The sequence below is a fragment of the Rhipicephalus microplus genome, chromosome 1 (assembly GCF_043290135.1).
Source record: "Rhipicephalus microplus isolate Deutch F79 chromosome 1, USDA_Rmic, whole genome shotgun sequence".
Taxonomy (NCBI): domain Eukaryota; kingdom Metazoa; phylum Arthropoda; class Arachnida; order Ixodida; family Ixodidae; genus Rhipicephalus; species Rhipicephalus microplus.
The window spans coordinates 283,074,421-283,100,162 of record NC_134700.1 but is presented as its reverse complement, the minus strand read 5'-3'; the positions used below and the strand labels follow the sequence as shown (position 1 = coordinate 283,100,162).

At 47.5% G+C, this 25,742-nt stretch overlaps 1 protein-coding gene across 1 annotated transcript; it reads right to left on the bottom strand.

The window, feature by feature from the left end:
• Positions 1 to 4,222: 4,222 nt before the first annotated feature.
• LOC119165362 (uncharacterized) lies at positions 4,223 to 25,538 on the bottom strand. Its single transcript, XM_037417544.2, has 4 exons — positions 25,307 to 25,538; positions 19,917 to 20,245; positions 7,348 to 7,608; positions 4,223 to 5,695 (listed from the first exon to the last, which is right to left on the bottom strand). Exons 1-4 carry the CDS (start codon positions 25,536 to 25,538, stop codon positions 5,447 to 5,449), a joined length of 1,071 nt encoding a protein of 356 aa, XP_037273441.2. The 3' UTR covers positions 4,223 to 5,446.
• Positions 25,539 to 25,742: the final 204 nt, after the last annotated feature.

Below are 25,742 nucleotides of genomic sequence, written 5' to 3'. Positions count from 1 at the left end.
GTAGCTCTTGGTCGATGCTCGCGAGCTATAGCCTTCAAATCGGGCTATGCTGTACTATATGCACACCCAGACGAGGCGCTTTACTCCTATGCACACCTCCATATCTTCTCCCAAGTGTCCATATCCTCTCCCGAACGGCCGCTTTGCGGGTGCCGGCTCGCGCCACTTTCCGATCAAGAATGCTATGTCCCGCTGATAACACGCGCCATCCTCGTGCCGACCCGAAAGGCGAGAGAGAAGGATGTGCGGCGTGGTGGCTCGGTTAAAAGAATGGTGGTACTTTATGATATAGAGGGACTTTAATGCACGCTGCCCGTACAGCGGTTATCTTTATGAAAGGCAGCACAACCAGGGCAAACAACCTTGTATCGCACATGTGACGCGGCGCGTTGACCGAATGTGCCAACAAAAAGAGAGAGTAGTCGCATTTCTTACGTTGCCTATTATTTATGATAGTATGTTGTTAGAGCAAACGACCGGACTTGCGAGTTTCATTTCTGAGCCTGCTGTGTCATGCTTATCTATTATGTAAAATTATTTTGGTGTAGTGATTGATATGTTGGGTTTAACGTCATAAAACCACCATATTATTATGAGAGACGCCGTAGTGGAGGGCTCCGGAAATTTTGACCACCTGGGGTTCTTTAACGTGCACCCAAATCTGAGTACACGGGCCTACGACATTTCCGCCTCCATCGGAAATGCAGCCGCCGCAGCCGGGATTTGAACCCGGGACCTGCGGGTCAGCAGCCGAGTACCTTAGCCACTAGACCACCGCGGCGGGGCAATGTGTCAACAAAAGGAGAGAGTGTTGGCACTTCTTACGTTGCCTATTCTTTATGATTGTATGTTGTTGAGCAAACGACCGGACATGCGAGTTTCATTTGTGAACCTGCTGTGTCATGCTTATCTATTATGTAAAGTTATTTTCGTGTAGTGTGGAAAGCACTCACATCTCTTGGTCTTGTGTCAACGGCACACGAGATAGCAAAAAGCAAGTCACATCTGCGCAAAAATTTGTTCGGTTCCTCGATTTTCCCGAATGCTGCCGAACCTTTGGCAGTAACTGTCCTTATTGAAAACAATCCTCGTAAGCTGTAACATCCTAACATAGGATGTAAATAAAAAAGAAAGTGAAGAAATTCGCACCATATTCAAAGATTGAATGATGATGAGCGGGACGAAGCGTCCATCCGTCCGTCCACTCTTATCACACTAGAGCACGCATCGGACGGACGGATAGACAGACGCTTCACCCTGCTCATCATCATTCCCTCCGGATATGCTGGGACTTTCTTATAGCAGCACCATCTATACTCTTTATACGTCAACGATCCAAAGATCACTACTGCCATCTAGTGATATTTCCAAGGACATATACACACAACGCCATCTAGTGAGTAATTCTTAAAACTAACTAGAAGTTGCTTTTACTACAACATACTAATACAGAGGAGGGAACGACCCACACTGTAAGGAGCTTCACACCTAAAAGAGAATAAAAGCAAACATATTCGTGACGGAAGTGCAGACCATGGCAGGAACTATACAGCATTCCCTCGTTTAACTTTCACATCTCACGTGCGCGGTACATGCATGCAGTACAAGACTATCTGCATGTGCTCGCGCATTCTCTTTCATGAAGATGACGGCTATACGTTGAAGCTTCAACACGCACGCCCTAAAACGACAAGAACAAAGTGATTGCGCTTGTACTGGTGCCACCACAATATACCATTGGTTCCGCTGCACTGTAAAATACTATGAAGTGAACGAAACAAACGGCGTTCTCGGCTCGGCGTTTCACAGCGGCGTTTTGAGCACACATTTCTAAATGTCCTTGAGAGGCGCCCAGCCAGCGAACCTTCGAGAGTGAGGCACGAGCGGACAGAGAATGTGGGACGCAGGGAGGAGAGAGTGAAGAGAAAAAGAATAAATGGCGAAGCACTGCATCTACCCTCTCCTACAATCTCTCACACCACATGCTCTCGTTGCTAAGGGCGAAGATAAGCGCACGCGCCTGCAGCTGTTGCTATGGAAGAGGGCGGTGTACGGACCTCGACGGACGTCTGACATAACCGACTAAGAAAATCATTCGCATTTTGAAAAAAAAAATGTTCGGCGGCATTTCATATTCAGTGTGTAGTGGGGAATTTGCAAGGCAATGACTAGTGGGACCATCTCCGAGTGCTTCGCACTCAGAGATGGTCCCACTAGTCATTGCGTCAGAGTGCTTTCGCGATCACCCGTGAAATCTGATGATACGGAAATATCAGCCCTTGACCTTCCCCTCTCTGCTGTCAGCGTCACAGACATGTTATCCAAACAGTGGAAGGACCCTTGGATTGTCTCGCTCTTGAATATGCTTTTTGATGCATCAACTTCCGGTTACCCGCGTGCTCTTCGCCGCCAAGCAATGCATTTCGCCATACAGAATGGCATGTTATACCATCGCAACTGTCAAGTGGCGGGTCATAAATGGCTGCTAGTCATACCCAGCCATATGCGATCTGATATCTGCGAATATTTTCATGCTGAACCGCAACACGCACACGCTGATGCGCTAAAGACGTATGAGCGGATCCGCTAACGTTACAACTGGCGGGGTATGTTATGTACACGTTTGTACGCAAACACATTAGCTCATGTTCTCTGTGTCAGCAGCGCGTGACATTTCCTCATTCTCTTGGTCAACTGCAGCCTTTACCATGTCCTGCACGCCCATTTGACTGTGTTTGGATTGACCTATACGACCCGCTACCGTGCTCTGTTGGTGGTAATCGATGGGTGATTGTGGCTGCCGATCATATGACAAGGCATGCCGAAACGGCAGCGCTACCTTCGGCTGGTGCTCGCGACGTTAGCAACCTTCATCTTGCATCGGTTTGTTCTTCGTCATGGTGCACCACGGGAGCTCCTGAGTGACAGAGGTCACTTATTTTTGTCCGAAGTTCTGCAGCAGCTCCTACATCCATGCCGTACGGTACACCGCACATCAACAGCCTACCGTGCACCCTCAGACGAACGGCCTAACGGAACGTTTCAACAGAACCCTGGGAGACATGCTCGCTATGTATATTGATTCCGACCGCTCCAATTGGGACTATGTTCTTCCTTTCATGACGTACGCCTACAATACGGCGATTCAATCAACAACAGGCTTTTCTACATTTTTTTTCTTCTATATGGTCGTGACCCACGCAGCACACTCGACACAATTCTGCCACACAATCCTGATGCCTCCGCGGTTTCAGCCCAGTTTCTGAAATGGCCGAACATGCCGCACGAACAGGCTTTTCTACATTTTTTTTTCTTTTACACGGTTGTGACCCATGCAGCACACTCGACACAATTCTGCCACACAATCCTGATGCCTCGGAGTTCAGCCCAGTTTCTGAAACGGCCGAACATGCCGAAGAGTGTCGTCAGCTTGCACGGTCCTTTACAGCCGATAATCAAGCCCTCCAAAAAGATCGCCACGACCGTGATCTTGTTCAGGACACTTTCCCCGTCGGTTCTTTCGTGTGGCTCCTACTGCCTTCCCACTCTCCTGGACTGACTCCCAAGTTTGTACCGAAGCATACGGGCCCTTACCGCGTCATACAGCACCCTTCTTCTGCCACCTATGTGATTGAACCGCTCAAGCCGTCCACGGACAGGCGCCGCCTTGGTAGTGAGACGGTCCACGTCAGTCGCCTCAAGCCCTGTTGCGACCCTCCTGTTCTCTCATCGCCTTCAGCCGCCAGGATGGCTAGTCTTCGTCGTCGGGGTATTGTAGTGGGGAATTCGCAAGGCAATGACTAGTGGGACCATCTCTGAGTGCGAAGCGCGAGCGTGTGCACGAGCTGTAGACGCAGGACTGCTCGCGCATTTGGGTCCGTACCAGCTGTCTGCCTATCCTGGCGTCCCTATTAAACTCCCTTGCAACTGTAACACATGAAGGCTAAAGCCTACTGTTGGCTTGGTGATGAATCAAGTTATACAAATGTGCGCCAAACTTGTGCGCCAAATGTAAAGAGCCCAAGTGTGAGGGACGTACATTACCTTGACGTCCCCAGTCCGTTTCCTAGTTCCTCCCCCGTATTTTAAAGGAGTTACTTGGTAAGGAGAGAGTAAGACGAAGATACTTTCTTCGCAAGAAGTGAAACAGGCCATATTGCTTGTAGAATCTCTGGTCTGCTTTCCATGCCTCGCGACTCTAACAATGATACAAAGACAACCTTCACTGCAACAGCTTTCTTTTATTATGCTGCTCCTTTGGTATAGTATCAAGTATACAATTGTTTCTATGGCCAGTCGAAGTGCCTTCGTGTTGCCTTTAGATGTAGCTTCTATGCATAAGCAATAAGTCGCGATGAAAGAGACGGAATGTATGGGGTGACAAAGCCTCTGGCCTGCAATAATCCTGCACGTTTGCCAGAGCCAAGTGTGACGTCCGCCACTGTTGCCTTATAAGGAGAGAAAAAACAACAAATGAAACAGGTAGTACTTTTAACAATAACAACGTACGCGAATACCGGTGGCTCCAGAGGTGGCGTCCATATACTATATATGACGAATAACTCCACGATGAAGCAATGAAAGAAGCCCCTCTAAAGTTCACATTTGCGCTATCGCTACCCCTTCTTTATGAATAATCTTGTGTCTCTTGTGTCTTCTGGTAAATGTGTTCTTGTAGCGCTGCTTAAAAATGACAAGTTCGTACAAAATATTGCTCGCACGTGCGCCCTTTTAGGTCATTCCGTGTGATACCGAAGAAAATTATTCTAAATTCGTTCAGTGAGAAATGTATACTGTAACTTTTCTCTTCTCCTTTATAAAGTGCAGTGTAACTTATCGGACACTGCATGCGTTAACCTCCTGGTCTTTCTTGTGCCCCTTTTCTCTACATCTCTCTGCAGAAACAGCGGTGTGGGTCTTATGTGTTTCCTTCGTGGTTTCCTGTGATGTACAGCGATATTGTGTGTGGGTGTCTGTGACTACGTTATTTGAAGGGTAGAGAAGCACGGGAAAGGGCGTGTGGCAGCCTCTGCCACACCAACAGCTGCTATTGTGACTTCCGGCCATATCCATGCTCGAGCTGCACACCCACGTTTCACTGTGCTTCATTCGGGACAACAGCAGTTATGCCATCTATCGGCGTATCTGAGAACCAGAGAGCGACACGTGACGCTAACACTCATCCACACCCAGCCATAGAACAGCTCCGCTGTTCGAAGAAAAAAAAAGACAGTCAAAACAAAGTAGTACTTTCTTGTGACTCTCAAGCGTCGTAATGTTGTCGTAGAAGAAGAAGTCGGTTTCTTAAATTTTCGAACCTAACCTTGACTCCACAAGCCGACGCACACGCTGTGTGTGCACTGTGACGTCACATCAACCTCGGAGGACACGGAGACAGGATGAAGCGACGAGTGCCGTCATTAGACGGATGTACTGGCAAGCTCAGTCAAGATGGCTCGGTCCGATCTGCAATGGGTGAGGCGGACTTGGGCGACCCCGAGCCCACCTTCCTGGCGGCGTGCTCGCGCGCCTTGACCCTGAGGAGATCGAGTCCGGGTGACGATGTGGGAGGCGAGGTCACCGGCTGCGAAGGCACCTGCAGCCTCGCGTGCGCCGTCGTCGTCTTCTTGAAGCCGAGGTCCAGAACAGAGGTCGAAGTACAAGGTGGGGCAGGCAGCAGGGCGGGCAGCATGTACTGCGATCAGTTTGGCTATGTGTACACATCACCAGCTCAAAAGTGCCAGCTATAACGTTCACAAAACTTTCATTATTTTCTAGAATTGCCTAATAGTGGTTTCACAATGATCAATGACAGCTGCTGTTGACTGTTCGCTGTTATAATACCAACATTCTATCAATTCAATCTCGATACAGTGACCAAGTTTTCTACAACTATATAACTAACTGACCGTAGTAAGACACAAGAGCGAAAATTCTACACCATATTTCACGACTACCACATACTCTGACGTTCATAATTAATAGTTGGTGCTATACTTAGCGTCCATAGAGAACGAATTTAATTTGCTACAATCAATAACCATTCTACGTCATATTTATCAAAGCACAATATTATTGTGAGGGTTTCATAACAGCATGAATGTGCCCTTGTTTTCTGATAATACATGCTTGCTGCGGCAGCATTCAAACGTGGAGCTACAGCGTAACAATATCTTACTTTAATAATTAATATGTTTGTCAGTTGTTGTGCTACACTTCAAATTGAAACTTAAGCCGGTGATGAAACTATTCGAGAAATTTAAAGGAGGAGGAATAAAAAACGTATGAGAAAGCTTAGCAGGCTACATTATCTGACGATGTCTGTAAAGAAAGAAAGAAAGAAAGAAAGAAAGAAAGAAAGAAAGAAAGAAAGAAAGAAAGAAAGAAAGAAAGAAAGAAAGAAAGAAAGAAAGAAAGAAAGAAATAAATATACCCCAAGATAAGCATACTATAATGTTTGTACAGCCCTTTGATGCAACAGATGCTCATGTTGATGTTCTGTCTCGTTGAGTCTTGTCAAGCGGGTCGTCGCGCCTTTATATTATGTCACGTTACCGTTGACTCAACTACAGCATTTTCATCCCCCTTACATAGGCTCTCATTTATATTTGCGCCGACTGAAACATACTTTATTGCACCAGCGTTCATATGCCAGCTCAACATTTTTTAATCAGAGGCATGACTTACGGCGGAAGGGGGAAGGTGGTGCCGTGACCTTCTCACACCCACTCCCGGAGACTCTTTGCGCGAAATTCTTGATTAGAAGATTATCTCATGCGAGCCATCTCTTTCAATGAAAATGTCGTCACAGTATTCCAACCACTCATATCTCATGTTTGAAGGTACCAGATCAAAAGGCGCCAAGTACAACATTGATTATGCGAGGTATTGGTGTTCAAGGGCATTGACACCATGGTCCAATGACGCCAATCTTGCGCTAACGAACTCCTGAGTCGGCTCACACATACTCAGACTCAGGTCGAGCCGGGAGTCTTGGTGAGTCCGGGTGAGTATAATTTTGTTCAGTCTGAGCCCGAGCGAGTCCTGCTGGGAAAACTTTTTTATTGAATCTGCGTCCGAATGAGTCCGGTTGAGTAAATTTCTAGTGAATGCGAGTCCGATTGAGTCACGAGGGCAAAACTTATTTCACGAATGAGTCTGAGTAAGTTCTACATTGTTTGCCGACCTGTGATGTTACGTATATCACGCTGCCGTCGTTCTGGCGCAAAGGCAAGATACTGAAACTCCAACTGCTAGCTTCGTCCGTCATCTATTTCAGGCACGTGACATGTACTATTACGTTGACTATGCACATACTCCAAAAGCAAAAAAATGTGGGCAACTGACCCCGTACAGCTTGGGCCAGGCGGGCGCGACCAGCGCGGCCGAGGGGGCGCCCCAAAAGGGCTCGGCTACACCAAAGGGCCCCGTGGCGAACAGCTCGGCTCGAGCGGCGCCACACGCTGCCTGCAGGAAGGGCCCCAAGCCGCGGTCCGACGCCATCGAGGACGCCACGCCGCAGGACGAAGACGCCATCGGTGGCGGGCTGTCCCTGCCCATGGCCTTTTCCCGCTTGCGCCACTTGGCGCGCCTGTTTTGGAACCAGACCTGTGGCACCAGAATGAGCAAATGGTTAATGAGAGAAGAAAAAAATGCCTATAAGAAGAGACAGAAAGGGGGAAAGAAGGAATACACAAAAGGCAGGGATATCAACTAAACTTCGTCCTAGGCATTGCACCGTTCTCTCTATACCAGGCTGCCGAAATTTGGCGCCTTCTTCCTCTTCTAACCACTACCACCAACCACCACTTCGTCAAGTCTGCTGCCATCCACATGGGGACGGGTATAATGGGGTAAAATAGAGAGAAAGTCTACGCATTCCACCGAAGTGAATTATGACGAGTCGGTGAAGCACTGGGGATCATTCTTACAGACTATATCACCCATGACATAACCCACTCGCACATGTAAATGAGTGGCAACGCGTGCGTACAGTGAACACAACGTGTTTTTGCCATTGATCCACCGTTACACGCATCCTAACCTTCAGGGTAGCACGTTATTGTCGCTGCTTCCCGAGCTCTCGCCTCCGAGGTATAGCTCGCTGTCTGCGTAGACGTTGAGCCACCGCATGCCGTGCTCTCACCTCCGCAGTAGCAGCTTGTACGTTGTCGACGTTGCCGTTTCACCTCTAGTGTGCGGGAGCGCTTTCACGATTGTTTTCACACATGGAAGAAAGAGAACGTGTGGTCTGGAACGCGCTCATTCTTCATCGCCATCATCGTCATGACGTATTGTTGGTACCTTGCATATGGTGTGCCGGACAACGAGCATCTCTACAGACCCTAAGGTGTTTCACCCCTAATATAAAGAGAAATGTAAATGTCAGGCAAGTAATGTAAGGTCAGTGTCGTTTCTCACCATGCTTTGGGCCAGGAAGTAGAAATTTATGAACAGAAGAAGGATGCAACAATGTTAACGGAGATTCTCCTTTCCTCTATATAGGAACCGTTCTTAACACGGACACGAAACATATAGGCCTATAGTTATACAACTAGTCGAAGATTGTGTTGAAAGAGCTGAAGGTGATATAGCAATATCCGCACGCACTCGTGTACACGCACGCACTTACACAAGCATGAACACGCGCAAACACATCTTCAGGGTCGCTTAGGCGGCCTTCGCTTCTCGGTGGATACCTAAACTGTGGCGCAAAGATAGCCCATGTGCAAACGCTCTCTGGTTCCTATCTTTATTTGCACCAATCTCGAATTTTCGCTCAAGGTCTACGCTGCTTTCTCGCTCACAAACAAAGACGTCACCGAATTTTTTTATATTTTTATTTTGCGAAACGACTTCTTTAAGCTGTCGCATCAATACAATTTGTCAAGTGTCAGTCGCATTGGTGCCGCCATTGCTTCACAAGACCACTATATGGTTTGCGTTCAAAAACATTCTTTTATAAAAGTCAGCCTCCCGTTCGTATATAACGTCCAATGCACATGAGTACTGCATGCAAGTGCAATGATGCGGCAAACAGACATTCCATGAAACACTATCTTGGTTGGGTACCACGCATATACCATGAAGCGGTGAGGGAATTCGGCTTTGCCCATAGCAAAAGAATACCTTCAGATGACGCCACACAAAGGTTAAATTTCACAAACATCTACGAGTATATACGCATGCGTATTGAAGTACTCGGTTTAATTACGCTTAGCGCAGCATATATATGCATGGCCTTGCAACACATACGTCACCTGACTTGTGTATAATAAAGGCTTCAGCAGTTTTCCGCTATACTATCTCCGTAGATATGTATGTAAATTTCCTACAGCACGGTGTTTCTCAATCTAGCATACGTTTTTGTTGCGCTGTTATCGCAAATGCATCGTCCGGATGTTTACAACTCAGACCACACCATATATACGCACACTAGCTCACAAACGTTTAAGCTTATGTATATAGCACGCTAGCCTACTCTTTATGTATAGCCATACCTGTACCAGCAGCAGAAGGTACAACAAGGTGTATCTTTGATTAGCCGCCAAGGCAGCTGCGCATAGCACTGACGGTTGTTATGCCAGCGAGTCCTCGTCAAACGTCCGTGCCTCTGAAAAAGGCAATCTGGGTCAAGGCCAGCCCGCAGTCTGCCTGGCGCGAACGGCGTAAACACGCGCGGCGCGTCTCTGGCCCACGTGCATTGAGTCAGCTCCGCACGTGACAGCGAGCCGGCGTTCTCGTGTCTGGTGGTCTGACGCATGGCGCGGCGACCCCCCATTGGAGGAATCTGCCCTGGCGACCAGCGGCGCTTCTGATTGGACTTTTTGGTTGGACCCGGTGTAAATAAAAGAAGCCCTGCGGCGCGTCGCGATCGGTGGTCCTATGTGAGTGAGAGGAGGCCCCGTGTCGGAGAGCCGACATGTGTGTGAGTCGGCGGTTTTAGGCGGAAAGCTGACCGATGTGTTAGAGAGGAGAGCTCGGCTCTTCGAGTCTCTGTCGGCCCCAGTGCCGAAATTGTAACGCCTCTGTATATATGCTGTACATAAACCTTGATTAACTCACCGTCGTCTCGTCCGCTCGTCTTATCAGCTCTGCGCAGAAGCAGTCGCGAGCTGAGAAACATACGCTACCAAACGGCTGGTGACCTTCCCGGCGGAGTTGAAAGCAGTGGCGCCTGTGGGACCGGGTCGGCGTCGCCGTCTTTCGCAACAGTGGTGGCTTCGGCGGGATCGGCCCGTCGTTCGCAACAGTGGTTGGCAGCTGCGGGATCGGCCGGCGTCAGCGACATCGATGCGGTGAGTGCCTGATGTTTTCCCCTCAGTTCACCAGACTACTCTAGCTCAGGTTGTAGTAGTTTAGAGAAGGGCTGTGTGAAGCATTGTGGTGAGCTTTGATCGTTTCAAGCAAAGTCGAAGTGCTTTGAAACCAAAGTTAATGCGGAGGGGGTAAACATGGGAGTGTGAAAAATTGCTTGCGCGTCTTGCTAGTAGGCTTATAGTGGGTACGGCAAGTAAATTGTTAACAGGGGCAAACAGCAAGAGGCTAGTGTGAACGATGGAGAACCTTAAAGTGAAGGAACTCATCGAAATTTGTGAGGAACTCGGCATTACTTTAGGCCGTGCGATACGAAAGCAAGCGATCCTTGAGATCATGAAGGATGAGGGAGTGTCGGCTGAGGAAGTCGATGAGGCCTGGGTGGATATTGAAGCACGCCGTGAGGAGGCTGAAAGGCGAGAAGTAGAAGCTCGCGAAGAAGCTGAAAGGCGCGAAGCTCGCGAACGTGAAGAAGCTGAAAGGCGCGAAGCTCGCGAAGAAGCTGAAAGGCGCGAAGCTCGCGAACGTGAAGAAGCTGAAAGGCGCGAACGTCGCGAGGAGGCCGAGAGACAGGAGCGCCTTGAGATGAAACGACTAGAATTGGCAATCCTACAGTGTTCGCAGGCGCCTAGCGTAGCTTCTCCGACGATTCAGGTCAGCAGTTTTAGAATTCGGGACCAACTGCCACCGTTTGTAGTAGGCGAGGACATGGCGAAATATCTCGTCAAGTTTGAACACGTCTGTGAGCGAAACGCTTTGGAGCGGTCTCTTTGGGCGCAGAACCTGATAGCTCTTCTTCCCGGCGAAGTGTCCGACGCGATAACTTGCTTGTCGAGGGAAGCGTTTGAGAGCTATGACGACGTTAAGGAAGTGCTCTTGAGACGTTATAAATTGTCACCCGAGGCTTTCAGGCAAAGGTTCCGGTATGCTGAAAAGGGGAATGAGTCACACGTTGACTTCGCGTTTCGTCTTAAAGCCGATTTAATCGAATGGCTCAAGGGCGAAGGTGTTTATGACGACCGCGATAAAGTGGTGGAATGCGTTGCATTGGAGCAATTCTACCGCTGCATCGAGGATAATGTCAGACTTTGGCTGCAGGACAGACTTGGGGAAATACAGCTAAACAAGGCAGCAGAGTTAGCTGAGGAGTATTATACTCGCCGAAAGTTGCACAGCAGGGCAGTGCGCGTTGAAAAGTATGAAAGAAAAGAGGGCTTTTCAAAGAAACCTGATCAACGGAAACCTGCTCCGCACCGTAATTTCAAAAGGGACCCGTCTCTTACGATGGACACTGTAGGGGAAGGGAAAACAGAAGCGGAGAAATCGAGTGAGGTTTCTACCACACAGGAATTTGAATCGGAAAACAAACGGAAGCCGCTAATCTGCTACAACTGTAAAAAGGAAGGGCATATCGCGAGAAACTGTCCGGAAAAATTTGCCTTCGCAACAATCCGAGAATCAGAAAAAAACATGCGGTTGTTGGAGCCGTATCTCCAAGAAATTAAAGTAAATCAGAAAACGTGCCGAGCGCTTAGAGACTCAGCGGCAACCATGGACGTTGTCCATCCTTCATTGGTGTCTCCGGATGACTTAACAGGAGAATGCGCGTGGATCAGGCAAGTCGCCGAGGAGCAGAGTGTTCGCTTACCAATCGCCACCGTTGTCATTGAAGGCCCGTTCGGTAAGCTTTGCACCGAAGCGGCTGTGTCTGCCGCGCTAAACGATCGTTTTCCTTATCTTTTCTCCAACAACTCGGAGCAGCTTCTCAAAGAGCAGGGCAAATCGTTCTTCCCCAACCTGGCGTGCATGGCTCTCACGCGATCGCAAGCGCGGAAGCTATCGCGGCAGCTTGATCTGGTTCAATGCAGTGAACTCTCAAGTGACCTTGTCGGCGGGTCGACGGAACCCCAGAAAGGAAATTTTCCGCATGAGTCATGTGAGCAGTCACGCGAGCGGCCCGTCGCGGAAGCTGTCGGCGCGGCCGGCGCGGCCGGCGCGGTAGGGGGAGACGACATGGCGCCATTGAGTCAGAGCGAGAGGGTTGCAACGCTCTCGCCTGTAGCGGAAAGTTGGAGCGAGCTGCCGAGAGTTGATCGAGAGACGCTCATTCGAGAGCAGCGTGAGGATCTCTCGACTGAAGCGCTATCGGAAAGCCAAATTGAAGCGCTAGTGGAAAGCCAGAAAAACGCGGCAAAAGTGCTGTCGAAGGAGCACTACGAGGAATCGGTGAAGAAGCGTGCTTTTGAAGTAGGGAATCAGGTAATGCTGCTGCAGCCGTCCAAAAGGAACAAGCTTGAGGTTGATTCGGAAGGGCCCGCAAAAGTAGTATCGAAGCTTTCTGATACCAATTGTGAAGAGAAATTAGGAAGGCGGCCGAACAAAATTTATCACAGTAACTTGAAAGCGGTCGTAAATCAGCTGTTGAGTGTTTCCGAGGAAGGAGCAAAAATTTTGACCACTAGTGATGTAATCGAAAGGGGATCGGAGGTAATCTTGGAGAAGTTGAACCTAGAGCCTAGGTTAAGTGAAGTCCAGGAGGAGGACCTGAAAGGGATTGTTTCCGAGTTTGGATACGTGTTGTCGGACCGTCCCGGAGACACGACGGTTACCGAACACGATATAGAGCTAACTTGTAAGGAGCCAATCCCTAGCAAACCGTATCGTTGTTCCCCTGTGCAACGTCGAAAGTGTGAGCCGCTCTTGGTGCCGCATAGGTATCGTCGCCTAAAAGTGGCCGGTTACTGAGATGGAGCATGTTGCTCCACAGCGGAACTTTGACGTTTGCTATAAAAAAAAAATAAAGGAAAGGTAAACGCTAATGCAGGTGCATTGAGCAGTGCGTTCCAGCTAGTAACTTCTCAACCTTTCGGTTTCTCGCTGGCGATTCGGGGCAAAATTTTGACCTCATCACGACCTTAGCTGAGCGCTCTCGTCCAGAGTGAGCTCAAGGAGCCAATTGTATGTTGTATTCTAATTCGTTACGTTCTTGTACGTGGTAAAAAAAAATTGAGTTGTCATTTTAAGAGTCTTGTGTCCCACATGTGCCTCTTGATGTAGAGGGAACAAAATTCCGATAGACACGTAGATAGGTATATGTTGTACTATACTTTGTCTGGTGTTCTGTCGGGTGACCGAGGGCACTTGCTTGTGTCGTGTGTTGTTTGTTGTCGATCCGTTCTTGGCAAGTTGCAGAACCATCGACAAGTGCTGAAACCGAAGATGGTCAGAAGAGACGAGCGAAGTTGGCCAGCAAGTTGTGGCGACAAGCCAGTGGAGCTGGGATCCGTCGTCAAGAATGGGCTGTATTCCCGGAACAGTCTGGAGCTGTATTCTCCCCATGGCCCTGGAGGCGAACCTGGAGGGACCTGGCGAACGAGCGCACCTGACATCCGAGCCCCGTGGAAGAAGCTCGTCTTTCCGGTGCATTGTCTGGCGGCGGGGGTGCTGTTATGCCAGCGAGTCCTCGTCAAACGTCCGTGCCTCTGAAAAAGGCAATCTGGGTCAAGGCCAGCCCGCAGTCTGCCTGGCGCGAACAGCGTAAACACGCGCGGCGCGTCTCTGGCCCACGTGCATTGAGTCAGCTCCGCACGTGACAGCGAGCCGGCGTTCTCGTGTCTGGTGGTCTGACGCATGGCGCGGCGACCCCCCATTGGAGGAATCTGCCCTGGCGACCAGCGGCGCTTCTGATTGGACTTTTTGGTTGGACCCGGTGTAAATAAAAGAAGCCCTGCGGCGCGTCGCGATCGGTGGTCCTATGTGAGTGAGAGGAGGCCCCGTGTCGGAGAGCCGACATGTGTGTGAGTCGGCGGTTTTAGGCGGAAAGCTGACCGATGTGTTAGAGAGGAGAGCTCGGCTCTTCGAGTCTCTGTCGGCCCCAGTGCCGAAATTGTAACGCCTCTGTATATATGCTGTACATAAACCTTGCTTAACTCACCGTCGTCTCGTCCGCTCGTCTTATCAGCTCTGCGCAGAAGCAGTCGCGAGCTGAGAAACATACGCTACCAAACGGCTGGTGACCTTCCCGGCGGAGTTGAAAGCAGTGGCGCCTGTGGGACCGGGTCGGCGTCGCCGTCTTTCGCAACAGTGGTGGCTTCGGCGGGATCGGCCCGTCGTTCGCAACACGGTGCGTCCGATTCGGCAAAACAAACAGACTTTGCCGCTTCTAACGCTGCTGAAGAACTACGCATAATCTACAGAGCAAAGTCATGTTCAATAGCATCTTACGATTGCCACTTATGTAGATAGAGAATAACGTTGCCTAACAACACTCAGCCTTCACCGGTAAAGAAGAAACGCCGAAAATAAAGTTTCACAAAAAAAGAAAAGAAGGCATAACAACGCAATCGACAATCCCATTTGAGTATCGAACGGGAAAAATTACATCAATGAAATCAATTATTATTTTGCACATTGTATATGTAAGTTTTAAAGCTTGCAATATCAGTGGATATAGCTTTACAAGATAAGAAAAAAACATGCGCTTACATGAAGAAAAAACATAAACACGTTTTCTTGCCAATCGACTGTTTCAACGAAGACGATTAGCGCGCAAAATGAATCGATTATGCCGAATTCTTAGCTAATCTTCGCAAAATGGAGGAGCGACAGAAAGTAAAATGGAAAATGTAAGTTTCGGGACATCTCCGCCATTATTAAACGCAAATTCTATTCCCCCCGCGAGGGCGCGCTTTATCTCGGCAAAGCTTTCATGGTCGCCATGTTTAATAAAACGAGCCCGCCTTTCAGAGGCCGAGCGCCGAGTTCATCTTATTAATAAAACAATCCCGTTACTTGGCCTTCATTTTTTAATGGTGTTCCCACTTTTTTTCCTCATTATTCTCATTCTGTCTTTTCTCTTCCCCCCCCCCCCCCCCAAAAAAAGAAATCACCACAGAAGCCTCGACGACCGAGCCGCAGGAATTTCTCTCTTCATGGCAGTTAATCACCAGAAACAAGGTCCGGGTACATCGTGCTGGAGATAAAAACTCACAAGCGATAAAAACGAAAGAGCGAGCATCGAAGATAAAGAATCAAGCAGCGGAGCAGAGCTAGTCGGCGAGAAGAGCGAAGAAAGACTAACCGAAAGTGAGCGGGATAACACAAAGGGAACCGTGACGCCTCCATCGATTAAAGGCTGCTTCTAGCTACGCAGGGGGAAGAAGCTGCAGAGACAAAGGCAACAAGGTAAGTAACCCTTGTTGCTGAAAAAGAAACTATAGGCGACGCAGAAAAGGACCCGAGCAGAAAGAAAAGGCTATAAACGGTTTACATGTCCGCTCAAGAAGAAGAGGGCAGCTTGGGGATGTAAGGAAAGAGGCGCGGGAACGAAGCAAAGCTTTGGAAGACAAAAGAGCAGACGATAAAAGCAGACGACAAAAGGGAAGATGACACTGTACTGGTCGAGGGAGACGATAGAAGGGGGGGGGCACGCTGGAACAAGGCTAAGTGCCGCCAATGAAGCAACGCGGCAGTAGAACCCCCCTCCCCCTCCCCCGAGAAAACGTTATTGCAGGCGAATAGCCACTTAGCGCCTTTCAGCGCCCTCCGTGTCTCCCGCGAACGCCTCGAAAAAGACGTTAACTAATCGCCATTTGCCCTGGGTGTCTCGCTTAATAAGAGGCCGGTGCACACATACACCCCTCTCTTTTTCTACTGCCCCTGCGCATTGCTCTTCTCTGCAGGATGAAGGACGCAAATTAAGTGTTCATAAGCAGCTCGTGCGCCATCGTGATTTCTTTATTATTATTATTCTTTTCTCCGGGAGTGAATACTTTTTTTGTTTGCTTTCTCTTCTATAGATGTGTTTATACAGTTCTCGGGATAGAGCTTAGAGGCGGTATGTCTCTTAGGGAAACTGCGTTACGAGAGTACAGGAACAAGTGAAACGCTGAATGAGTGCGGGCAGATAAGTGCTATATACTGAATAGAGCGTCACCCATCCGCTCCTCCTCTTCCGCTGGACGCTTAATGTAGACAGGACGAGTAATGTGCATCAAGGGATATTCGCAAGGACATGGCGCGAGTTCACAAAAGTGCGATGAGCTTCCGACAAGCGACGGAAATAAGGATGCAGAGAAAGAGAAAAAAAAAGAAAGGTGTCCCTTATTACGAGGTTGATGACGGATCTATGAACCTAGTCGCCTGTGCAGTGTAGAGCCATAATTCTTGAGGTGGGTCAATAAGCGACGTCATCCCTCTCTCTCCCACTCCTCGTTTTTCACAACAACAGTCATTTCAAGAAAGAAAGAAAAAAAAGAAAGAAGGTTGACGAGCGGAGGCAGCGGCTTATTGGTCGAGAGCGAAGAGTAGGTGAAGCTGTTGGCACCCTAATTTAGTTTGGCCGCTAAGTAAGTCCGCTCAAAATGAGTTTCTGAGAGGCGAGAGAGGTAAGTGAAGTGGAGGTAGGAGAGAGTTGGAAGTCGAGAGGGGAAAAAATAATAATAAAGTGAGGGCGCACATAGGGTGCGGCGCGTTGGGTGTCACAGCATTCTCGCATAGGCGTTGACAAAATGAACGAAGGTGAAAGGGTGAGAGTTCATGGAGAGGGTGTGAAAGGGGTGTTAAAAGGCGAGTTGGGTCGTGAGAGAACCCGGACGGGGCCGCATAGAGAGGAGGAAAAGGTCTAGCCGCCACCGGGGGTGCTGCGCGCTTTTCCGCGTGGCAGCAGCGCGTGCATTAGCGTCGCGCTTCCGGGCGTGACGTCATTTCCGGCCAGGTCAAATACGAGACGCCGCTCGAATCGGTCGATGATGACGGGCTGCCGGAAAAGGGCCTTATTGCGAATGTCCCGACGCCTGCGTGCGAGCCCCCCCGTATTCCCCTCTCTTCTTCCGTCAAAGAGAGGGCGCCCTGGGTGTTTGCTTTGCCGCCGTGCTGCTCCCAGGGAAAAACGCGTTTACGAGTCGCCACGGCGTGCGCAGCAGTGATTTCATTAGCCAATCAGAAGAGGCGTGAAAGCACCCACTTCCCCATCCCATGTGCGGCAGTACTTTTCTGGAGCCATTGGAGATGCAAAAAAAACAAAAAACAAATTGCGCCACTTTACCATCTATGTCACAGTGAGTGCCGCAGCCTAACCAATACAGGCTACTACTCCCCACTGTCTACGCAGCAGTATCGCATATTGCAGCACACGCCGATCCTCTTATTCCTTGATTCGTTCGCGACTCTATATACAGGTGCTATATAGGGGCATAAATGTACCGTACATCAAGTGGCATTTGCTCTTTCGGAGCCCTCTCTGTATTATTTCAGTGAAATAGGATGGCTCATTAGGCAGTCGAGGGAAGCCAGCTTCTTTGCCCTTTCTTGTTTGCTTCTTTTTGTTTTCGTTTAACGTGCCGCTGTATTTTAGTGACTACAAGATGTCGCGCTGCTGTTGGATCTCGGGCAGGCCACGGCAGCTGTATTTCGATATGCGCGAAATGCAAAAAACTAATTCAAAATGGAGAAAATGCCCTTAGATTTACGTGCACATTAAACAATTGATTCCACGTGGTCAAAATTAATCCGATGCACTTACGGAAACACACCTCGTTGTCACATCGTACGTTTTGGTGCGTAGTTTCCCATAACATAATTTTTGTCATCGGTTATACCTTGTGTTACGCCTAAGACACCGCGCTATCGCATGCCACTGCGTGATAACTTTTCTATTATCTGTGCCTTCTTTCACTTAACTTCATACGTTGAAGTGCGTCGGTTTTTAACGGTCACGTGCTATACCTTTAACGCGATAGCGTTAAAGAAGCTCGTTTCGCAGAAATTCTGGTATCGGCGTCGTTCATTGTGAGCGAAAGATCGTCATCTTGTGCGTGACAAAAATCGCGAACGATCCAAATAAATTAAATAATAAAAATATCCTGGGATATAGTGGGGATCGAACTCGGGTCGTTTGCATGACAAGCGAATGTTCTATCACACAACCACGCGTCCGCTTGTGAATACCGTGAAAATAACTTCCTCTGCTTGGAACTGCAGTGAAAATAACTTTCATGCTTTACAAACGAACGAGTCCTGTATGCGTGCTTCACGTACCGCACCAGACTGGAACGGCCTTCCAAGTGAAATTGCAACCATTCCCTGCCCGTCATCGTTCATAGGAAATATCAATAAGCATTTCTATGTTAAATCTTTGGCTTCTATGTTTTGTCTTTATATTTACCCATCCCTTATCTAATACCCCCTCGCGGGTATTTATGGAAATAAAATGAAATGAAAATAAAATGAAATACACCACGAAATATTGCAGTAATATGCGTGGTACCCGCGTACTTTACCATCGGGTGTCAGTCCATGTGATTGTCATAATGACATCGTGGTTTAAAACCTGTCACGCACTACAAAAGGCATGCACACACGTTACTGCGCCTATTCCCTCAAAGCCGCGTAGTGGGTGCATAGCAAGTTCGAAAAGATTTCAGGCACTATGTGTTTGAAGTACGTACTAAGAACAGGATATTAAAGGCGAAGCTTGGAATTCCCGCCATTTTTTTTTCCTCCGTTCCTACGCAAGTCGGATGCCACCTCAGCAGTTCACGGTGAAACTTTTTAAATCACGCCTGCTCTTTCATGATCCGCACCTTGAGCCCGGCTTCAACTAAGGTTTTATGTGATCCATCTTGTGCCACTCCTCTTCCGATGCTAACAGCATTAAAATGAATAAGGAAGTGAGTAATCGGAAATTCGGAATCGGAAAATACGGGGAAAAAGGGTCGAAAAAAATATGTAGTTTCGCCACATGGGTAAAGTTATGCGATGGCAACAAATTAGAATGTCACGCGAAGGCTAGCAGCTAACTCTTCTGGGTCCGACCTCGCGTAACTCAACAAAAGGCTGGTTTAAGGAAATACGGAACCTTCAGGGACCTAAGAGCTATGCTAGATGTGATTACTCGAAACACGACATAAGCTACTCACTGAGAGCATGGCTGTGGACATATCTCGTGACCACGCCCTAATGTATAGTTCGTAGTTGCTGCCTGAGCAATCAACTCTTTCCTCATACAGAAAGGCTGAAAAATGGCTGGGGCACTTCCTGTTTGTTTGAGAAGCCATCGAATGCAGGGCTCACCAGCAGGCTGATGTTATCGCATGTGTACCCTTCGTACAACGGAGATGGACGGCTTGTTTCACTTCAGCCACGAGCTTGGCTACGTGGCTGCAGCAGAGCCTCCCCGCGGTTGCGTTTTTTTACTCGCGCCAACACACGAAGTGTGGGGCAATATTAGCGATTGGACTTTATACAGAAAGTTACGGTGACAGTAAAGGGGAGGAAGGGGGAGGGGAGTAAATAAATTAATATTCAAAACAGGCAAACGAAATACTCAACAAGTATTCACGACGTCATTCCCAAGTATGTATAGTCGACAAAAAACGTGCACGCCAATCACAGTTAAAAATTCGCAAGCCGAATCAGCCTATGCATCTGGTGCAGTTTATCAATACAGCACTGCTCAGTCTCCCTACCCTCCCCCTCCCTCCTACACACACACACACACACACACACACACACACACACACACACACACACACACACACACACGCACGCACGCACGCACGCACGCACGCACAGATAGAAGACCGGGAAGCATAGCGTACCTGTACCCTGGCCTCGCTGAGGTCCAGCCTCAGAGCCAGGTCTTCCCTTGTGAACACATCCGGATACTGCGTCTTCTCAAAAGCGCGCTCCAGCTGGTGCAACTGGAATGTGGTGAACGTGGTGCGGCTCCGGCGGATCTTGCGAGGCTTACCGGACAGTCCACCGTCTTCTGCCGCTTGCTGTTGCTGCTGGTGATGTTGATGCAGAGACGATGACGGCCCCTTGTCACCATTGTAGGAGAGCGATGGAGTGGAGATCTTGTCCGAGGAAGCTGCAGTGCTGCCTTTTGAGCGGCCGTTCAGTGCTCCTGGGAAATGGCCCGCAGCCTCTGGACAAAAAGAAGCCCAATTGATTGATTGATTGATTGATTGATTGATTGATTGATCCCTCTCGCACATTTCTTTTGCTGAGAAGTTTGTTTTGATACAAGAAGGAGGAAGAGAAAAAAAAACGGCATGAGGCACAGGAAATAAAGTATTTTGACAACCTGTAGTCGTTAAACTTTGATGAGGAAATAAAGGCACGAAACGGGAGAGAGTAAAATGAAAGAGAGATTAACTAGTTGGGAATAGTCTGTATGCTGTCATATTCCGGAAAGATGGAGAGGGGTGTTTGAAAGTTACAGCGCACAGAGAAAGACAGAGAGAGGAAACGGAAGGCGAGGAACACACAAACACGACGTCATAGTCAGATAGACAGTCTTGTGTATAGTCTTGCTTGATATACGGCATCATAGTTAGTCCACAGACGGTTGTACAAGCCTGTCGTCTTCCAAATTGTAACATTGTTCAGTCGCTACATGCGCGATTACTTTTTACGGCTTGGCTCGAAACCCGGTATACGAATCGTAGCTCTTTTTATAAAAAATGTACTGGAAGACCAACATAAGGAGACTGATACCACAGAAGCATTGCTCAGAATAACCATGGGACTAGCGCGTATTTGTGAAGACTATTGTGCCCTAACTTCTTATCGATTGACGCGCGACTGCAAGTCATCCACAAAACGAAACTGCAGAGAAGAAAACAGAGAATGATGATATTAGAGGGCTAACGATAGCATATATCATTTGGATTACACCGCGTATAGGACAATCATATTTAGCACTCATGCAGACACGAAGTGGGCTAATCAAAAGACCCACGGAAAAAATAAAACAAAAAAGTTTTCAAGACAAGCTGCCATAACTGGTCAAATTATATGACAGAATGCACTGCGTAATCGCAGTGCTGATGGCACTGCAAGCAGCATATATATATATATATATATATATATATATATATATATATATATATATATATATATATATATATATATATATATATATATATATATATATATATATATATGCTGCTTGCAGAATATACGGTCCTTTCTCGTCCACGAAGTGTTTCCTCCAGTGCAGTGTACAAAAACAAAAACACTGATTTTTTTCCCCCATCTAACACCCCTACGTGTTTTAACATAATCGCGTAAAAATAGCTCGTTTTGAGGAAATAACGTCGGCATTGTTGGTTGTGAGCAAAAAAAAAACAGTGTTTTTATGAGCGAAAATTTTACATAGATGCAAATAAATAAACAACAAAACATTCGGTTCCATCGTCGGGAATCGAACCCGGGCATCCGGCGTGGCAAGCAGCTGTTTCTACCACGCGATTGCTTAAAACGGCTTCCCCCCCCCCAAAAAAAAGTATTCTGTACGAATGACGTGTAATGTCAAAATCTCCCTAACTCATGCGTTGTTGCGTGGCAGAGGAATAGAATCGTGCCGGTCGTCAGGGCGTGGCAATAACATATATTGTACATATATATTTTTGTACTCTGTTTGCCCCATTCTGATGATACTTACACGTACATTCATTGTACTGCCTAACATCGAATTTTCATGTTTTGTAATTTTTATTATTGTGATGTTACTATGTTTGCTCTTGGTAATAGTTTTTTTTCTGTACCCCACTCCCCTCTGTAAAGCTATGTGCGATTGAGGGTAAAACAAATGAAATGAAAAAAAAAAACACGAGTGAGGGGTGTGAGTACTCACCCATAACAAAGCGCGCAGTATTATCAGCAAAATCATCAATGAAGAGAGCAACTGATGGGTGCCTTTTCATGATGCATCATGGACGCATATATGGGTTACCTGGCTGGTTCGCAAAAGGGGCAATTCTGGCGTGGTGAGAACTTCCCAACTGAACTCGCAGTAGGCTTTATGAGACAGTTTTTAACAGCCAGTGCTACCCGCACAGATGTTACTTTGCTAGTGGCACGGTCGAGCGAGAAGCGACGAGAGGCTACCAATTCAGAAGGTGATGAAAGCGGTGCTCGATTACGCCATCACCTTCTGCACTTGAGGTGAAGCTCTGCTCTCGAAGCGAAGCTCTGCTCTTGAAGCGAAGCTCTGCTCTTGAGGCGCAGCTGAAGCGTCGTCCAACATTTCTCCTATCTGTCACCTTACTGAACACCGTAAGGCAAACGTCATAAATGGTTAAAGTTTCGCAATCAGGCGTCCGTGCTTCCTTTTTGTTGCCTAACTATACCGCCACATTCACCTCGTGCAGTCATGTGGTTTCATTAAGATGAAGCCACACTACGGCATGATCTGTCTTGATAAATATGCCAGCAATATTTTATATGAAGTGACAATTTTTGTGGTTTCGTTCAAGCTACCAGTTTTAAAGATGCTCTTAGCTTGAAAAATCGTATCATAAATGTATTATACACTCCGCAAGCATGCATGCAATAGATTGCGCTTCTTTACAGACCTAAACTATGAGAGAAGCTTCACTTCCATTTTGTGGCAAAACAGCGCAAATTACGGGGTGAACACTGTACAAGACACAGTGCTGATTATTATATTTTTTTTTATTAGAAAGGCTGCAGAGAGAACGTTTCTGGCTCCTACCATTGCATAGACATTTTACAAAAGAAATAAAGAATGAGCATGAGAATATATAGGAAGGTGAACAATTATCAAAAAATGGTATAGGAATACCATCGAGTGATTTAGCCAGCCTGGATTTCTATCAACTTTCATGAGAGTTTGCAAATGCAGATATCATGAACACATACGTCAGCATGATCAAAAAAAGGGTGGGGGCGGGGGCAAGAAGACGATGAGATGGCGGTCAGTACGAAACTGATCGAAAACGCCGAAACCAGATATCCATAAATCAACAAAAACAAAAAATTGGGGTTTAACTAAAGAGAAATATTAGAATCCATGTACACGCGAAATTTGTGAGGTACACATAATTCACAAAAGGGGAGCAGCAGCACAAAAGAGGAGCAGCCATCACTATCACTCTTTGACAAAAAAATGAGATGCCCAGAGCTCCAACTGTGATCCCCAAGTTTGTTGTCATATGCTTTAGCTTATCTTCTATTGTTTTATTTACCGTTTTATTGTTCGTGATTAGTTTTTCTAGCCTTGATGTCAATTGCTCATAAACCCTTTTCGTTACACCCTGGTTATTGTTGATTTATGAATGTCTGGTTTTAGCAATTCCAGTCAATTTCGTACCAACCGCCATGTCATTGTTTTCTTGCCATTTATTTATGTTTTTATGTTCACGATATCTGCTTTTGCCGCATTCTGTAAACCCTTATCAAAATTAACAAATATTCCAGCCGGTCGCGTGACTCGATAGCGCTCGTGCGGTTTTTTTTTATAATTGTTCGCCTTCTTATATAATATCCGCCTTTCCGATTAAGAAATCAGTTGACAGTCAGCGCTGTGTCTTTGATGGCGTCGTTTGCACTGTTGTGCCACAATATTAATGAACTACGCTCCTTCACTTCCCTTTATTCAATTATACACTGGTTTGCTGATGTGCGGTAATGTGTACCGGTTACATTTGCATTAGATTACACACTCAGGCGGAGCAGTTGCAGACCACGATCGCAGGTCTGAACAGATCGACCCACCTGTTACTATAGCGCTCGCCACTACGCACATGTAGCGGTGCTCATTTTCTATCTTTTTGAACGTTTCCGTTATAAGTCGTGCGAAAGAACCAACGTCTATAGCTTCATGTGCAACATGACAAATTCCTGAGCGCATTAAGCACCTCTGCTTTCTTGTGAATAGGTGTTGTCATCTTATTTCCTGAAGTGGCATCGGAGGCTCCTTTAGTTGATTCAGCTTGTGTACACATACGGCCGTAGGGTGATTTTCATCCCGATGTGAGGAGCTTCCGAGCATGTGCGTGATTATGATGATGATACTTAAAGTGAAGAACCCCACCCTATGGGCGGTATGGTATTGGGGTATATGACTGCAAATAAGAGGACATTACACGTTGAAGAAATTTCATGTAATCGTTATTCGCAGCTGGTTCATCCTAGCCTCACATGGTACTCATATGTACTCCGTCATGTGTACTTCTCTCGGACTGAGTCTTTTTAAACGTGCATATTATAAGGGGAAAGTGTGACACTACTTCTCTATCAGCATGTCGAAAGTTCATCCTCTGTCATGCAATGTCAATCTTTTTCTGAGTGGAAAGATGCATTTCGTGATTATTATTGTAATATTTTTTGTAAAGATCTACATTTACCAGTAGTACACGACGTAATCTTGCGGAGTCAAAAAGCTATATAGTTGAGGTAAATGTCGGCCTCTTATCACGAATTCTTGCCCTGCAAAATTAGGAATCACACGACCAACAGAATGATAAACTAAAATGAAAAATTGTTTATCAAGCGAGAATTTACTTTCGTATGCCCTTAACAGCGAAGCGATGCTAACGATAATGTCTCGAACAGAACGTTGCTTTCGCAATCCTAAAACAACGATGTATCTCTACCCTCAAGTATAATGTAGCGTTACATGAGAAGTCAGAGAAAGAGCAAATTGTTTTCTTACGTTCTGCGTCCTTGTTTTGTGAGCCAGTAAAAGACAGTCGAACGTATACACAAAGATTAGCTTACAAAAACTAACGCGACAGCAAACGAAACTACTGATAAACTAATTCGATAGCTGAAAACCATGCAGAAGTGAAAGTTTGTCCCGGATGAAGGAAAAACTTTACTGGAGACCCACAGAAATAACTTCGTTAACGGTCAGGGAAGGAAACGTGGGAAGATTTTGAAGCAGTGCACTGTATGCAAATCTAGCGACAATTTGGCTCATCGTTAAGGGTGACAATAGATAAGGTCTCAAATATTAGTGACGACAGAGGCTGAGACCCGCAGAAATAACTTCGTTAACGGTCAGGGAAGGAAACGTGGGAAGATTTTGAAGCAGCGCACTGTACGCAAATCTAGCAACAATTTGGCTCATCATTAGGGGTGACAATGCATAAGGTCTCGAATATTAGTGCGTAGGGATCGAAAAGACCATACAAAGGTGATAAGAGAGTTGCGAAGGTCAGTGTGCATGTTCACGCACCTATCCGAGCCGACGGGTGCTGAGCGATGCTGAAGTCCAGCACGGAAGAGGCCACGGACGACGGCGTGGTGGCCGCATGTGCCGCCGCTCCGGCGAGCAGCCTCTCGATGCTGTACAGCGAGAAACGGGAAGGCTTGTGCGCCGTCACTGAAGCGGCTGGCATTGACGAAGACTGCAGAGGCGGAGATCCTTTCACCGCCGCGGGTACCACCGACGGCTGAGACTGCTGCATCCTCCGGCGCGCTTGCTAGCACGCACCGGCTTCAGAGATCGCGCCACGTTTGCCGTTCCACTGCCGCGGCTCCCCCATCTTTAGGGAGAAAGGGGGCGTGGGGTTACGATCCCGCCACGCGCGCGAAGCGCAAGAAAAGTAGGGAGGAGAGAAGATGCCCTCGCGAGGGAAGAGAGGCGGCGAAGAGGCCGGCCCGCCACCGAG

Bases quoted from the DNA above. Each gene is read 5' to 3' on its own strand.
- LOC119165362 (XM_037417544.2), bottom strand. From the start codon at position 25,538: ATGCAGCAGTCTCAGCCGTCGGTGGTACCCGCGGCGGTGAAAGGATCT. The intron at 20,246-25,306 runs GTGCGTGAACAT...CTTTTTGTCCAG, and splicing joins GCACCCGTCGGCTCGGATAG to AGGCTGCGGGCCATTTCCCA. The intron at 7,609-19,916 runs GTACGCTATGCT...CTGGTGCCACAG, and splicing joins TCAGCGAGGCCAGGGTACAG to GTCTGGTTCCAAAACAGGCG.